The sequence below is a fragment of the Pectinophora gossypiella genome, chromosome 6, assembly GCF_024362695.1.
Source record: "Pectinophora gossypiella chromosome 6, ilPecGoss1.1, whole genome shotgun sequence".
Taxonomy (NCBI): domain Eukaryota; kingdom Metazoa; phylum Arthropoda; class Insecta; order Lepidoptera; family Gelechiidae; genus Pectinophora; species Pectinophora gossypiella.
In genome coordinates, this window is record NC_065409.1 from 2,283,029 (window position 1) to 2,301,392 (window position 18,364).

The 18,364-nt window shown below is 36.4% G+C and overlaps 2 protein-coding genes and 1 long non-coding RNA gene across 4 annotated transcripts in view; 1 reads left to right on the forward strand and 2 right to left on the reverse strand.

Annotated features, from left to right (window-relative positions):
- On the forward strand, positions 1-12,978 carry LOC126367402 (acyl-CoA-binding protein homolog). Its single transcript, XM_050010912.1, has 4 exons — positions 1-198; positions 482-523; positions 4,592-4,709; positions 12,248-12,978. The coding sequence occupies exons 2-4, from the start codon at positions 509-511 to the stop codon at positions 12,385-12,387; spliced, it is 273 nt and encodes a 90-aa protein (XP_049866869.1). The 5' UTR covers positions 1-198; positions 482-508; the 3' UTR covers positions 12,388-12,978.
- On the reverse strand, positions 257-580 carry LOC126367415 (uncharacterized). Its single transcript, XR_007566486.1, has 2 exons — positions 449-580; positions 257-368 (listed from the first exon to the last, which is right to left on the reverse strand). It is a non-coding gene; the product is annotated as an uncharacterized LOC126367415 (long non-coding RNA).
- The window catches only part of LOC126367374 (superoxide dismutase [Cu-Zn]-like), a 22,231-nt gene continuing 16,541 nt past the window's right edge, over positions 12,675-18,364 (reverse strand). For both annotated transcript variants that reach the window (XM_050010878.1, XM_050010877.1), the window contains 2 exons: positions 17,541-17,768; positions 12,675-13,603 (listed from right to left, as the gene is read on the reverse strand). In XM_050010878.1, coding sequence (XP_049866835.1) covers positions 13,346-13,603; positions 17,541-17,768 — 486 coding nt within the window. In that variant the 3' untranslated portion in view covers positions 12,675-13,345. The remainder of the gene's footprint in view (positions 13,604-17,540; positions 17,769-18,364) is intronic.

Here is an 18,364-nt window from a genome sequence, read left to right on the forward strand (position 1 = left end):
TTTCTTACGTACCATTTATTTCTCTAGTTTTTCGCAATCAAAATAATCAAATATTAATTTTCGATAGCGGGTGTAGATGTGCAAAGTTTGATCCGCCGATAACCCGTCATACATCGCTTGCTGTACGGTTTCCTGACTTTCTTCATTCAGTTTGTTACGAGCATTCGTGCCAAGCGGTCAGTCCCACTTTAGTACGAAGTAAGTTTGTGACGTTTTCCTGTTCTTCAATTTGCTTATTCACTTGATTAAAATAGTATTTCACACTTGATAATCGCCATGAAATTGCAGTAATTACTTGATAGGTTATTTTTGAAGTGTAATTTTAGCTAAATTTGATTGTAGAAGCAACCTGCAAACCGGGTTTTGACCTGTAAGAGTTCAATGATAAATTAATTCGACGAAACCGCTCACGTAGATTGTATAATATTTGTAATTATAGTGTATTTACGTGTAGAATTTAGTATTTTTGGTGTGTTTTTAGGTTAGCTAGTCCAGTCAATCACACAACATGTCTCTCCAAGAGGTAAGTGGATTTTTCCTTGTTATAACTGTTAAGACTCAAAGTGCTATTTATAATGTGTTTAGTTTTTCTCTGGTTATTAAATTATGACTGTCGCCTGTATACTCACTCTATGTATTTTATTATGTTATGTATTTTATTTACTTAGAGGGTATCCAATTGACCTCTACACAATATTGATACCATACATGTGATAATACCTATACCTACATAACACTAAATATATGAAAAAAATATGTATATTTTTCTATAAACGAACAGTAATGAAGAAAGCAAACCTACTTTTTTCGGTCTAATGATTATATACCTATTATTACTTTCAATGAGCCTCATTGAAACAAGTCATTTGTGTTTTGTACCTTACTAACATTTCTAAATGTAGAACTTGTCATCAAATACCCACTTCATAGCTATTATCTTCAAAATGTATTCCTAATAGGTAATAAATTTTTTATCAATAATTGCGTAGCAACAGGGTTCTTATAAGAAAATTATATCTAACTGTGTCTTGATTAATGACTGCATTTATCAATTAATTCATAATTTTTTGGTTATCATTAGCACTTAACCGTTTTTCAAAGACGTCCACCTACCTAACCTGAAGATTTGACAGGTCCGGATTTTTAAAGACTAATAATTTTAAAAATTTAAAATTATTTTATTACACTAGCACTATGTTCTACATCTGTATTATGAGTTAATTATAAAAAAAAAACCATCAGTAATTGTACATAAACATAACATAAACAGCCTGTATACGTCCCACTGCTGGGCACAGGCCTCCGCTCAATTAATTTGTATTTGTTCAATGCTAAAATTAAGTAACATAAAGGTGAATGCTAATTGACGGAACAAAGATGCCTTTTGCCTTGACTTGTGACGTTACAATGAATAATGCAAACAAGTGATGTTATTAGATTGTGCTGTTGGGTTGCAACGAGAAATCTACGCTAATTGCTGACGGCAATTACATAGCCTCACTGTGATGGCTACCGGTTTCTATTAAATTGATGGTGTACAGTCATGAGCAATATCATGTACCCACTTTAGAACCTTGTCGAACTATCATATTTGACATTTAATGAGAGTTACAGGTTTCATTTGCAAAAAAGTTAATGTGACATGGTTTCAAAGTGATGAAGATGAAGTTATTAAACCTTCGTCTTCATTTCCCATATGCTTTGGAACACCTTTTACTTAATAAGTTTATTGACTAACATCCTTACTTATAGAATATAAACAAGCAGTATTTATTTATTTATATGTGTGTATCAGTATTTGACAGCCAAGTAAATTTCAATAGAATTATGTGAGAGACTTTCCAGAGTATGTTCGTCAAAATAAATATAAATGGCGTTGTACAGCTTTAACATGATAACTACCTATTTTCTCATTACTCGGGTACATAATTATTCCAAAATACAATGTAATTGCAGAAGCATTATAAACATGTTCACTGTTTTTCTTATTTTTTATTTGTACTTAAGGCGGATTTTTTTTAAATATATTAGTTACGATTTTAGATGGCAAAAATATTATGATTCAAATCAAAATTCTAGGGCCTATAAACAGCTGAAAATTTTCTTAACTTTTTCTTTATTCCAATACATTAAAGAAGTTAAGGTATTAAAACTGTAAGCATCTATTCCACTACAAATTCAGCCTGGTGTAGTGAATACAAAATGTTATGTCATTATTTGAATTTGCATTGAACTTGACCCTGACAACAGTTCAAAGTTTTGCCTCCATAGCATTCTGCTTTAAATGCGTAGACTATTTAAATGTACTGCAAGGCATAATTTGCTGCGTCATTTAGAAACCATCGTCTGGTAGGTATATACCTATTACAATTTGGTAAACGGAAAGTCGATAAAAAGTTTATACGTACGTAACGTTGAGCGTTGGGCTCACGATCCGTCCCCGGATGGCCCGGGAGGCCCCGAGTTCGAATCCCGGTGGGGACATATCACAAAAATCACTTTGCGATCCCTAGTTTGGTTAGGACATTACAGGCTGATCACTTGATTGTACTGATCACCTGAAGGCACATTAAGCAGTACTACTGACTGATGTAAGTACGTTGTCGTTACTTGAGTCACGTCAGGGGCCTTTGGCGGCTCAATAATAATCCTGACACCAGGGATGATGAGGTTGGTCATCCACCTCACAACCCACACAATAGAAGAAGAATACAAATATACTTACATACATACATACATAAACTCACGCCCGTAATCCCAAATGGGGTGGGCAGAGCCACAAGTAATCAAAGACAACTTGCAGTGCAGCCACTGTTGATACGAAGTCCTAAGATGGATATGATGAACCTCATGGTGATAAGGGATCAGCCTATCGCCCATAACATTAGTCCATCATGTTAGAGGACGCAATCCCTCTGTCGGTTTTTACGACATGCCCGGGAAGACAAGCAACTGAACGTGTTCTATGTTTTTTATTTGCTCCCAGAACAGCATAGAAGCGAATATACAAATATACTTTATTGCACCAAAAATACTCTTTAACTAGGTACATGGCAAATGGTGGCCTCATCGCTTAAAGCGATCTACCAGGTGGATGCCTAACATATTGGCGCGCTCCACAGCCCGTTGTGCCACTCTAATTTCATAAATGTGCTCTTTCGTGAGCGGCCATGTTTCGGCACTATAAGTGAGTATGGGCAGCACACCATGGTTAAATACCATGGATTTCAGGCATTGCGGAAGTTTTGATGCGATAACATCCTGCAGTTTCCCAAATGCGCCTTGTCCTAATTGGATTCGCCTACCGATCTCTTAGTTGTGAGTTTCGGTCAAAAGATAGACAATCTTCTTCCCCCTATACGTGTCTCTTCTGTACGCAATATAATAATTGTTTATTCTATGCTATTAAGTGATAAAAACAAGTAATACTCATAAAGCAATTTGAATAGCTGTTTCGTCACACTTAAGTGCGAATAATTGTTTAAACTATACATGAGAAACATGATAGCGATATTAATTATTAAAGTCTTGAATGTTAAAGAAAATTAAAAACTCAATTTTAATATCGTATAATTAGAAGACAAATTGCAGTGAAGGAAAACGTCGGGAACCTTCCCGAGAAATGCGTTGCGGGGGTACGCAAGTCACTTATAGTATCATCACTACATAGTATAAAACAAAGTCACTTTTTCTGTCCCTATATCTCTATGTACGCTTAAATCTTCAAAACTACGCAACGGATTTTGATGCGGTTTTTTTAATAGATAGAGTGATTCAAGAGGAAGGTTTATATGTATAATAACATCCTTTAAATAGTGGAGAAGTACTGTTATTTTTGAGGATTTTAATGTGATGTCGTAAATAATTTAATTTTTTCTTCAGCACCCGAACGGAGCCGGGGCGGGTCGCTAGTAATATTATATAACGTGACATAACATGTATTGGACTGGTTTTCTCTTCGCGGGTTGGAAGGTCGGACAGGCTGTCGCTTCTGTGAAAAACCGGACCTGTCGATTTGTTAGGTTATGTGAGCGGAGCCTGTGAAAACGGGTTAACCAGAGAGATGATGTCTTGCACACGGACGAATGCTTGCGTGCGCGTGCTCTTATGTCCCGCCAATGAGAGACTTTCTATGCTACGTTCCTCAAAAAAAATATGGATGGCGCTGTACAGATTTGCCTTCGTTTAATCTTCTAATTTTATGGATAACAGGCATATAAGCAACTTTTATATTTGTTTTTGGGTATACATATGATAACTTCGAAGACTTCTAATAGTCGTGCAAAGTATCGTCTTACTATTGGCCATGGATTCTTTTCTTTTCTTCCTTCGACTGGGTTATGAGTTATGGTGGATTGCCAACATCATCAACTGAAGGCCCCTGACATGACTCATGTAACTACTACGTACTTACATCAGCTAGTGTAGCCGGGACCAACGGCTTAGTGTAACTGGTCATGGATTGAGAGTTTTTAGGGTTCCGTACCGAACCAAAATGCTAAAAACGCATCCCCCCCCTCTTAATTTATTCCAGATCGTGTTCTGTTTCCTTTTTTCTTAGTTTTTTAACGTTTTATCTTCTCGTTTCCAGCAATTCGACAAGGCTGCCGCCGATGTCAAGAACCTCAAGTCGCTGCCCAGCGACAACGACCTGCTGGAGCTGTACGCTCTCTTCAAACAGGCCACCGTTGGTGACGCCGACCCTGCCAGTAAGTTGACATCATCATCATACGTAACTAAGAATTCCTACTTTTAACTTTTGGTTACTACTTACTTTTGGTTACTACTTACTTTGGTTACTACTTACTTTGGTTAAGTACTTACTTTTGGTTACTAATAATAATAATAATAAAACACTTTATTGCACACAAATTCACAAAACATTTACATTTACTGATGTAAGTAAGTAGTCGTTACATGAGCCATGTCAGGGGCCTGGCGGCTTAATAGTAACCCTGACACCAGGGTTGGTTGGTACTCCATCTCACAACCCACACGATAGAGGAAGACTAAGAATTCCTTCAGATCATGCTGGCCCAAAATTCATAAATTCAAATTTAGAAATTAAATTTCAAATATCTATTCATTAGGTAACATAGTCACATTTTGAATCGTCAATTTTTACGTAAAGAACGTCTCATCCGCCTAAAACTACAGTTTCTCACAACCTGTATAGCCGGGGAAAAGAAGCTGCAAGAAAAACCTCTGTGAAGGGCTCTAGACGTTCTTAAAAAAAACATAAAATCCGTAGGTTAACTCTCATTCTATGTAAGTTAATATTTTATTTTATTGTATATTTTATTTTTTACTTTTTATTTTTATTTATTCTGTATATTTATTTTTTTGTAAATTTTCTATAACTATGGGTTTATTGGCTGAAATAAATGAGTATTATTATTATTTATTTGGGATGAGACACATGTCCATTCGTTAAAGAGGCATAACACAGCTTCACGCCTATAACTCCGAAAGGGGTAGTCACGAGGTGTTTAATATACACCCACTTCTCGCCAGCTATGTCTAAGTCCCATGTCACAGGGGGAGAGCCTATTGCCAATAACCGGGCACAAATCCCGTAAACCACGTTATATCAATTATCTATCTTCTCTCTTGTGAGTTGTATGGTGGATTACCAACCTCATCAACCCTGGTGTCAAGGTTACTATCAGTGATGTTCCGAATATCCGTATCCGTATCCGCGGATATCCGAGATAAAATAAAAATCCGTATTCGTATCCGTGTCCGTTACTTTTCACGCGGATCTTTTTCAGGTGATTAAGTAGAATTATTAAATAAAAAACTATAAAATTCCATTCAGATTCTTTTTATTTCTTAAAATCAAATATATGGCTCCTTTATATTGCAAACATTTAGATAGATAGATCTTTATAATGAAAGCAAGATATAATATCACTTTTATAACAATGAAATAACTAAAACTTTTTGTTTAAGAAAATAAAGATCCGTATCCGTATCCGTATCCGCGGATCTTTACACTAAATATCCGTATTCAGATCCGTATCCGCGGATATACATTTTTAACGATCCGGCACATCACTAGTTACTATTCAGCCGCCGAAGGCCCCTGACATGTCTCATGTAACGACTACTTACTTCCATCAGCAGCATTATCTTTGATCCAAATAGAAATCAAACTCATAAAGTCGATTTCAGTGGTTTATAGCCAGAGTCGGGATTGGAAGCCATGATACTAAAATGTAAGACATTCCTTACCACAGATTTTAAAAAATAAACATCTCTAAAATATCACGTAATTAGTACATGTTAGCAGTTTAGTGATATCTACTATTAAATCTTTCCCTAATCTGTAAAAACGACTTCGATACGGCACTATGATATGGATCACTTGGATAAATACTTATTAATCGATTTATCATTTAATTCTTTACTATCTGATTCAAATATCAAGCAACAATTATTTATATATTGCCTCTGCTATTACATTATATTTTTGAACGATTATGGACCAGATGGCCTAACATGCGTAACGTATGTGGCTTGGCTGTTTCGCTACCATCACATGAACTTAAGGTGAAAAAACTATTTCGCTATCGCCACCATTCTGTTATAACGTGCTTCTTATAGTAACGAAACGGCCAAGCCCCATATTTTGCCTAACGTCTGTAGAGTTTGTGAACTTATAGTTTGTATAATTAGGACGTGTAGAGTTAGAAACTTGGCGCTACATGAGATCTGATGACCTGGGGTCTGTTTAATAAAACTTACAATTGTAAATTACAACGACAATTTGATGTTCATTACGTAGCTAATATGAAACTGCAAAATATTCGTGATCACACACTCCGCAATGTACATCAAATTGTCATTGTAATTTACAATTGTAAGTTTTATTAAGCAGGCCCCTGGTGATCGATATGATCTCGTCGTGGCAACATTTTTACATGAAAATGTTTTTGTTGGGATTAACCTTACTGAGCAATGAGAAAGTAAGTCAAATCTTAGAAATCCAAATAAACTAAGACAGGAGTTTACTCCTAGAACTACAGTTTATTATAAAAATTGACATTCTATGTGTGTGAGAACATATAACGCCATTCCGTCCTATATTAAAGAGCTACCCCATCTAAAGTTTAGATCCCAACTCAAAAAGTGGTTAAAGGGGAAGCAGTTTTATAGCATAAGTGAGTTTTTCAGTTTATAAATAGGTTTTTTTTTCTTTTCTTTCTTTTTTTTATATAGATAAATGTTTTTGTAATATTTTTTAGTAATTATTATTGTATGTCACAACATGACTAAATGTGCTGAGCGCTATAAGCTTTACTTCCATCGATATACTTACCACATTTATGACAATAAATTTCATTTCATTTCATTAAATCTGTACAACGCCATCTATATATATAGTTTTTGGTGAACGTAGCCTGGAAAGTCGCTCATTAATGTCAATTTATAAGCGGCCGCAGTACTAGTTAAAATATTCAAAGTTATCGATTTCTATCGACACAAACACGTACGATACTGAAGTCATTCGTGCATGTTTTATGTATGACTCAATTATGTATACTGTGTGATGGACCGGTGACCTGTAAAACACCTTTCCACTAATCTTCTTTTATCGTGTTGCTTCTATACTGTTCTGGGAGCAAATAAAAAACATAAAACACGTTCAGCTGCTTGTCTTCCCGGGCATGTCGTAAAATCCGACAGAGGGATCGTGTCCTCTAACATGATGGACTAATGTTATAAGATAAGATAAGATAAGATAGATAAGATAATCGTTTATTTGCGAGAATACATGATATAAATTAGATATTAGTTACATAGTCCAGTACAGTATTCGGCTTACAAGCAAGCATGCAAATGTATTTTTTTTTATATTTAGCGTCTAAGTAATATTATTAATACAATTCATGTCATTATATTACTAACATTAATAAAAGATAAAAATCACAATTACAAAAAAAAAAAAAAAAAAATACAGTCAATCAGTCAATATTTTAAATATCATGAATTTACATTTTTCCATTGCATGTATTCCTTAATGCTATAAAAACAATGATCCATTAACCAATAGTGCAATTTCATTTTAAATTTATTAACTTGTGTTTCCTTAATATCATCAGGTAAATTATTATAAACTACGATACACATATTATAAACATTGTTCTTGTACATATTTGAGCAACAACGTGGTTGGTAAATCAACTTACTATACATAGTTCTCTGTTGCCTTAGCATCACTTCATTACGACTTTTAAAGTACTTTGGATGCAATTTAACAAAGGTGCATATCTCTTTAATATATGTACAAGGCAGTGGAAGTACTTTTAATTGTTTAAATAAAGGTTTGCAAGAGTCCATGTACCACGCATTACATATTGCTCGAATGCACTTCTTTTGTAATTTAAAGGCTTTATCGAAATCTGTCGAATTCCCCAAATTATTATTCCGTAACTAAGAACGGACGAGACGTAGCCGTGGTATGCGTTTAACGCTGCTTCTTTGGATACCGTATTTCTTAGTTTTTTAAGAGCGAAGACAAACCGATTAAGTCTACTGCAAACATTGTCTATATGCTGTTTCCAGTTTAAGTTTTCATCAATTGTGATGCCTAAAAACTGAAAATTGTTGACTTCCTCTAGTTGCACATTGTCCTGAATTATACGTAGATTCCTTTTTTTGGTGTTATATGAGTGAAACTGCATCAATTTAGTTTTATTTATATTTACCTGTAGGTTATTAGCAATAAGCCAGTCTATCGTGTCTTTTAGAGCACTATTAATTTCCACTTCCCATGTACTGCTGTCATTAGACTTTATTGACAAAGTGGTGTCGTCAGCATAAAGTACACATTTATGTGATAAAACTTGTGGAAGCTCATTTATGTAGAGCAAGAACATTAATGGCCCTATAATACTTCCCTGTGGAACTCCTGTATTATTAACCTTTAATGTAGATCTAAACTTTTGTTTAACTAGTGACTTGCCAACTTTAACAATCTTAGATATTTCCGTACATTGTGCTCTATCGACTAAAAATGACTCTAGCCAATCTCTCGCTTTTCCTCTTATTCCCAAAAGTTCAACTTTATGCAACAGTTTAGAATTATTAACAAAATCGAACGCTTTGCTCATATCTAGGAATACTGACATTATAGGCGTTTTTGTATTAATAAACTCTGTGACTATCTTAATAAAATTAAAACAAGCTAATGTGGTAGAACTTCCTTTCCGAAAGCCAAATTGTTGGACGTTTAATACGTTATGCTTTGTTATGAAATCGTTCAATCGATTACACATACATTTCTCTAGGATTTTTGACAAAATTGGCACAATAGTGATAGGCCTATAATTATTTAAATCTGTCTTACTTCCTTTTTTATGTAGTGGCTTCACTATAGAGACCTTTAGAATTTTTGGAAAAATGCCCTGACTGAACGATAAATTAATTACATGCGACAGAGGGTCACTGATGTCTCTAGCACAGAGTTTTAAAAGTGTTGTATTTATGTCATCGTATCCACTAGAGCGACTATTTTTCAAAGACATGATAATTTTCAAAACTTCGTCCCTGCTAGTTGGTTTCAGAAAAATGGTATGTCTGTTGAAAAGGCGGTATTTTGCGTTAATATTATTAGTCGAATTTTGATTATTAGTTACATTAATAAAATAATTATTGAAAATTTCGCATATATCTTGGCTTCATAATAAGTGTCATTATTAAAATATATTGAATCTATATTGTCATAATTTTCTACAGTTGCCACGGAGGATGAAATCGCGTCCCACGTTGCTTTACATTTGTTTTTATGATTTGTGATATATTTAGTATTACAGAGTCTCTGTGACATCCATAAACACCTTTGTAAAGTCCTGTTATACATTTTATACGTTAATTTATTCTGTTTCTTGTTCCTATCTTCCATTCTATATTTTAAGTACAAATGGGCGATAGGCTGATCCTTTATCACCATAAGGTTCATCATATCCAGCTTACGATATCGTATCAACAGTGGCTGCAAGTTGTCTTTGATTACTTGTGGGTCTGCCCACCCCATTAGGGATTACGGGCGTGAGTTTATGTATGTATGTTCTTCTATCGTGTGGGTTGTGAGATGAATTGTCAACCTTATCAACCCTGTAGGCTCTGCACGATAACCGCGCCGCGCGCGGCGCGAATTATATCGAGGCCTACATCCAATAGCCGTTTGACATTCATCTACGTAGATAGCATTCGTATCGTTTATTGGTCGAACCACTCAATATAATTGGCGGCGCGCGCGGCGCGGTTGTCATGCAGACCCGGCCGCCAGGGGCCCCTGACATGACCAATGTAAAGATTACTCACTTATCAGTAAATAGTAACCGGGACGAACGGCTTCACGTGCCGAAGCAAGGATCATCTTACTTTCCGACAATCAGGTGATCAGCCTGTAACGTCCTAACTAACTAGGGATCACAAAATTATTCTTGTGATATGTCCCCACCGGGATTCGTACGCGGGACCTCCAACATGTACCTCTGATTACCCCAAATGGGATATAGTTGTGAGCTTATCATATTTTTTATGAATAATAAACGTGTTAAAGCAGCTTTATCGGAGGTCCCGGGTTCGAATCCCGGTAGGGACATGTCACAAAAATCACTTTGTGATCCCTAGTTTGGTTAGGACATTACAGGCTGATCACCTGATTCCTCTGATGTCCAAAAAGTAAGATGATCCGTGCTTCGGAAGGCACGCTAAGCCGTTGGTCCCGGTTACTACTTACAGATGTAAGTAAGTAGTCGTTACACGAGCCATGTCAGGGGCCTTTGGCGGCTCAATAATAACCCTGACACCAGGGTTGGTGAGGTTGATAATTCACTTCACAACCCACACGATAGAAGAAGAGAAGATCGGAGTTTATATTGGATCCCGTTATCCCCCAGTCTCCAGTACTCCTAACCTGGCCTTTCTTTAAAACTTGGTTACTTTTTTATTTTATGCTGATCATTATTTACGCTTTAACTACTTACCTATGTGTATGTAGGTATGTTGTCCGATATGTATTAGACCGTGGTACCTAATGCCAAGCTTATCGATATTTAGATTATAATCGCTAACACGCGAGGTCCGAATGTTTGCGGCGAATCGATTTATATCGCCGAGGCATAGGTACTTGGTTCGCCATGCGATGAATATATCTCTGACTAACCCAAAAAAATACATGAAAGTTATGTAAATTGATAAAATTTCCAGTCCTTTCTAGACTACCTGCACAATATTATCGCCATAACGTCGCCTTAAAGTGAAAACCACGTTAACTCCATTTTTTACCTTTGATGGGTTTGCTCGAAGTTTTTTTGGCCCCAGACTTGCCCGAAGGCATTGACGAGGCCTAAGATGGAGCGAGCTCGCCCAGAAGGTGCCTGTTCATTGTGGCCTTGACTTTTTTTTTTTCAAAATCCGCCATCTACATTTGTTTTTTGGAATCGTAACCTGTAATGTCCCTCATTGAAAGAAATCGAAGAAAACCACCTTAGAATGTAATTCTACAACAAAAGCGCTGACACGTAATTAACAAAGAGTTAATTTGACATTTGCGCCTATAAAAAGTAAACAATACAATACAATACACTACAATACAATACACTTTATTGCACCAAAATAAAAAGAAATAATTACAAAAAGTCTCTTAACTAAGTACACGCGCACGTAAGTAAACGCGCAGTGTCAACAAATGTCAAATAGCTATATTGCTTGTTTGCGGAATACTGGAAATATTGTTGTTTCTAATAGATCGTGGTATACTATACGATACAATACACCTCTGCCTACCCCTTCGTGGATACACACTTGCCATTCCCCTTCTATGGTATGGGTTATGAGGTGAATCACCAACCTCATCAACCCTGGTGGGTTAATAATAAGCGCCAAAGGCCCCCGAGATGACTCATATAACAACTACGTAGTAACTGGGACCAACGGCTTCACGTGCCTTCCCAAAAGCACGGATCATGTCAGTTTCGGACAATCGGGTGATCAGCTTGTAATGTCTTAATCAAACTATATCCTAAAGTGATCTTTTTAATTATGTCCATACGCCCAAGTAGAAAATCATAACGCTCACGACTATATAGTCTTTTGAGATATCCCAATGGGGTAGTCAAAGGCACATCCAACGGAAGATGTAACGTAACTAAGTACCCACACCTCACCGAACTTTCTGTTAGACCAATCATCAAAAAAAATGTGATGACTAATTGTATTTTTTCTCTTTTTTCAGATAAGCCCGGTATGCTAGACCTGAAAGGCAAGGCGAAGTACGCCGCGTGGGAGAAGAAGAAGGGGACTTCCAAGGAGGACGCCCAGAAGGCCTACATCGCGAAGGCAGAGAGCCTCATCGCGTCCATCGGCCTCCAGTAGACGACTCAGTACAGACCGCTCGTAAAGAACTCCTCCTACCCCATTGGCCACTCTTCCTAACGTCGATACCATTAGCCAATCGCGTTACTTCATGACGTGATCAGGAGACGATGTGATAGGTTGATAAGTTGTCGACGTATCTCGACCAATGGGTAGTCTTTCTTTACAGCACGTTTATTTCAACAGTGTAGTTTGTTTGACTTAACATAAATTGTTTTAGACAATTTACATTACGTACAACAAATACACTGATTTGTTTTTTAATGAGCGGATTGCGTACAAATACAAATATGTGATAGGGTTGTGAAGACTATATTTATTATCTATGCACTGTGAACAGTTTATGTCACTGTCAAAATAATTATGGCCGTCCGTCTCATTAAAAAAATCTAGTATTTATTTTTCGGTATAGGCTGTTAGGTTATATACAGGTGTAAAACATCACATAATAATGTAAGAATAAGTTTTTATTCCTTTTTTTCTACACAAATCTGGTGCTCCAAAATCAAGCTTATTTATTGTTTTTCGATGTTGCATTTTTTGTTTAAAAATATTTTGTATTATACTGATTAAACCAGTTGGGTACTGTCACATTGCATTTTGTATTTATTATTATAATATGCGATAGTATGATTCGTCGCTAGATATGCCAAAAAAATTAAAACAAAGAGGTTTTTATACATCCTATACGATAGGGACACAAATAAATGTTCCTGGTTTGAATAGCTCAAAAAATATTTTTTATCACCATTAAACACAAAAAATAAATAAACCATTTTGTTTTTCATCCACTTTTAAGGCAATCACTTAATTTTTTCCAGCAATTCAAACCAGTTTTTACGCGAAGGAATTATTAAAAAGAAAGTAGAAAAGAGTTCGGATATATTTTACAAAAGCGATAAATCTGTCATACAGTTCAGAAATATTCAAATATAAAAAAAGATAATTCTAAAACTGGTTAGTTCAAATAGCCGATGATGCCACAAGCGACTGCCGGTCCTGAGGTACCAGTTAAGGCACTGTCTTCGGTACTAGATCTGCCGTAATCGTCTTCACCTTGAGAAATAGCCAATGATCGTCCTACGATCGACCGTGGTCCCGCCAAAGAGATGAGATGGTCGACTATTTTCACGTTGAGAGTGGCGCCCTCTTCCGCTTTAATGTTCCCGAGGTCACCAACATGGCGGATGTGATCGCGAGGCCCGCCGTGGCGACCCTGAAAATATAAGTTCACAGGCTGAATGAGGAAGTTCCTGTGTCATTGTCTCGTAAGTGACTTTTTATTGGCGGGAATCATGACTTGAACTTAATAGTTTTGAAGTAGGCATTATATTATTACCTATGTAAGTTTTTAGTAATCTGTGGTATTGTTATATCACTCGTAATGCGTTAATGAGCTCATAAAACGAATAAAAAGTAATTCTAATATTATAGTAATATATTTTTATATGTTGACAGCCTCCGTGGTCTAGTGGTTAGAGCGTTAGGCTCACGATCTGGAGGTCCGGGTTCGATTCCCGATGGGGACATTGTCGAAATCACTTTGTGAACTGTCCTTTGTTTGGTAAGGACTTTTCAGGCTTGAATCACCTGATTGTCCGAAAAAGTAAGATGATTCCGTGCTTCGAAGGGCACGTTAAGCCGTTGGTCCCGGCTATTAGCTGTAAAAACACCTCCACCAACCCGCAGTGGAGCAGCGTGGTGGAGTATGCTCCATACCCCCTCCGGTTGATTGAGGTGAGGCCTGTGCCCAGCAGTGGGACGTATATAGGCAGTTTATGTTTTATGTTATATTTTTAATGCCGTGCCGTGGGTCCCGGCTATTAGCCGTAAAAATACCTCTACCTAGCTCCGCAGTGGAGCAGCGTGGTAGAGTATGCTCCATACCCCCTCCGGTTGATTGAGGGGAGGCCTGTGCCCAGTGTGCGTTACCCCAACAAGAAAGTATCTCCTAGAGTTATATGAGTAGAACGTATAGTTGGTGCCTTATCTGCTGTAAATGTGCCCCCACATAAAAAATGTGTGCCCCCTGTCGTTTCGAAAAAAAATCGAAAAAACGATTCTTGCTGGGGTAACGTTTTTCTAGCAGGAAAATTCTAAACGAATGATCGGAGAGAGAAAAACTGTGCATGGCCAGATAGCTTATATGTGTGCCAAAATGTGCCCCCAAAAATAAAATCTGTGCCCCTTCAGATTTTCGAGATATTGCATTTCCTGCTGGAGTAACGTTTTGATGAATAGTATATCTCTAAAACCATTGCATGTGCCCCTGTAGAATAAACATACGCGAGTAGCTCTTAATGTGTGCCCCTTTGTGCCCCAATTAGATTTTAGAAAATATTTATAGTTTTCAAGTTATCGCGGTTTTATGAAAACCCGAAAAAACATCGCAGCGCCTAAATGAGACAAGGCATAACTTCGCTGAAAACTGTATTCGGTCTTTCTTGACGCTAATAATAACCATACAAAGTTTCAAAAATGTTCATGCATGCGTTTTTGAATAATCTTGCTAAAAGTAAAAACGATGGTGTCATAACTTTGACGGCAAAATACAAGGAACTGGCACAATCCCAGATGTGTAGGTGTAAACCAAAATCTTGTGCCTTTAGTCAAAAATATATGGTGAAAATATTGAGCTTCAAATGTTACGCATTAAGTAAATATAAACAAAAAACCAAAATATGTAAACAACGGCTGGTTATCCGACCAAATCTGAATGACTACTAAAAAGCGACGGATTCATACATATCGATGACCTTCTTTACTTTACTCACTAACCGGTTCACACGTGTTGTGCCTGAGTACACTGAAGTAGAAAAGTAATAACTAATAAAATAAAGTTGTTATTGGATTATATTTTAATAGCTGTTTCTATGACCTTACACATGATACAGTACATTTTATAAGAGCCATTTTCAAATAAAATGTACATGTGACTAACATGCTCAAAATCGTGACCAAACTGTTTTGTGACATACCTGTATTTTTATACTAATGTAAGTCACATTTATTGTAAAGCAGAGTTAAAACTATGTCCTACTGCTCAAATTGAGCAGGGTCCGGCAGGGAGCTAAAATGCAGGTTTAATGATCAAATTTAGCATTTATTCGAAACCTCCAAATTATTATTTTAAAAAATTACACTAAAACTCTTTTATATCTATTTTCCGTAAATGTCGGATTTATTTATTAGTGAAACGTTTTGTATGGAGATAAAATTTAATATTTTTTTACACAATATTATTCTTATACTTAATATTGATCTGTGATTTTTTGTGATGTTTACTAATTATAATTATGTTAGGCTATGAAAAACTGATCTGTGATTTAAATAATAATGACTACACAACGTGCAAATAATTTATAATATTTATAGGTAGGAAATTTCATCTGTGATTTGATGCAATAATTACTTTAAGAATTAAAATTAAGGGAATAAAAATAATAATTTCCACATCAACAAGCTGTTTCATTTATATAGTCACAAGGTGCATTTAATATATTTTTTAATTAGCCCTCAAAACTTTTGAACGCGACTGTAAGGACAACAGCTTAGGTATAATACGTCCAATAAAGAAGGTCCTCGTTAAGTATGAATCCGTCGCTTTTTAGTAGTCATTCAGATTTGGTCGGATAACCAGCCGTTGTTTACATATTTTGGTTTTTTGTTTATATTTACTTAATGCGTAACATTTGAAGCTCAATATTTTCACCATATATTTTTGACTAAAGGCACAAGATTTTGGTTTACACCTACACATCTGGGATTGTGCCAGTTCCTTGTATTTTGCCGTCAAAGTTATGACACCATCGTTTTTACTTTTAGCAAGATTATTCAAAAACGCATGCATGAACATTTTTGAAACTTTGTATGGTTATTATTAGCGTCAAGAAAGACCGAATACAGTTTTCAGCGAAGTTATGCCTTGTCTCATTTAGGCGCTGCGATGTTTTTTCGGGTTTTCATAAAACCGCGATAACTTGAAAACTATAAATATTTTCTAAAATCTAATTGGGGCACAAAGGGGCACACATTAAGAGCTACTCGCGTATGTTTATTCTACAGGGGCACATGCAATGGTTTTAGAGATATACTATTCATCAAAACGTTACTCCAGCAGGAAATGCAATATCTCGAAAATCTGAAGGGGCACAGATTTTATTTTTGGGGGCACATTTTGGCACACATATAAGCTATCTGGCCATGCACAGTTTTTCTCTCTCCGATCATTCGTTTAGAATTTTCCTGCTAGAAAAACGTTACCCCAGCAAGAATCGTTTTTTCGATTTTTTTTCGAAACGACAGGGGGCACACATTTTTTATGTGGGGGCACATTTACAGCAGATAAGGCACCAACTATACGTTCTACTCATATAACTCTAGGAGATACTTTCTTGTTGGGGTAACGCACACCTGTGCCCAGCAGTGGGACGTATATAGGCTATTTATGTTATGTATGTATATTTTTAATGAGGTACTTTCCAGGCTACGTTCTCCAAAGACAATATAAATGGCGTTGTACATACATATTTAACGACGGTACTTATATAATTATTCAAAAATATCATGTAATGGCAGAAGCTTATATTGCTTGATAATTGGAACAGATTATGTATAGAATTATGTTGCTACCTAAATTGCTTCACTTAATTTTGTTTAGAATCATACCGTTTGGAAGATGTGTTGTGCCTGGGTGTAATAACACATTTATACCCAAAAACGAAGTTAAAAGATGCATACGTCTGTTATCCATGAAATTAGAGGGTTAAACGAAGGAAAATCTTTAGAGCGTCATCTATATATTTTATTCCAGGAACTAAGCCTAGAAAGTCCCTTATTAGGTAGGTGAGTATTAATAAGACAAAAGCATTTTATAGTAAATGGACGTTAACTTTATAGCTCTTGTTTTTGACGTGACTTATAGGTTTGCCACAGATGGCACTTACCACTTGGCCGGACAAATGGGGAGCGTTGAGGGTGCCGCGAATCACAGCGCAGTAATTTGAAAGAATCAATCGACCTTATATCAAAATCTGCCTTATGTGCAAAAACAGAACCGCAGTTGAGGTAAGACCTTTGCGTTCCCATTTGTTCGGCCAAGTAGCCACGTCAAAAAATAAAAGAGATCCACACAATTACACTTTCATACTTACATAATAAGCAATAAAATGCGGGCCGATATCTTTGCAGGTATCCTTAATCGCGCCTGTCTGGTGCACATGCAGCCCATGCAAGCCTGGGGTCAGGCCTGTGATGTTGCCCTCTATGGTCACGGGGCCATTGGGCACTATTTGTGTGAACACCAGCTCGCCACCGACTCCTGAGCCGTCGTCTGCTATAAGGTTGACTGTTGCTTGAAGGCCAGGGACTGACCGCGGGGCCTGTAAAGAAAGTTAGATAATACTTGAGTTATTATCTGATTGAGTTGAAATAGTTTAAAAATAAAACATATAAACAATACGTGTGTGCGTTACGTGAGCCATGTCAGGGGCCTTTGGCGGCTCAATCATAACCCTGACACCAGGGTTGATGAAGCTGGTATTCTACCTCACAACCCATACGATAAGAAGATTAAAACACGGCCACAAAGAATTGAAGACACGCGTTTCATGTCAATGTAATTATTTGCGCCTGATAAAAAGTGAAAACTAATACATGTTTGTCTGACATTCGTTAAATAATTTCGTAGGAACTTCACGCTGTTTATGTAGGTACCCTAGTTTTTTGTTTACTTCTGCCTATTGCAAGTTTTTGCCGATATTATAAAAATATTAATAATAAAGTTTAATTATGACTCATCTAATTACAGTATCCTCGTTACAATCGGTTTTTTTATTGACAAAAAATGTTTTTTGTCCATAAACATCAGATTGATTGAGGAAGCGCTGTAAAGTATAATAAATAGTAATCTATAACAAAGGTGTAATTGGAGCTTGTTTTTGGCAATATAATTAAATATGTTTTATGATATTATTGT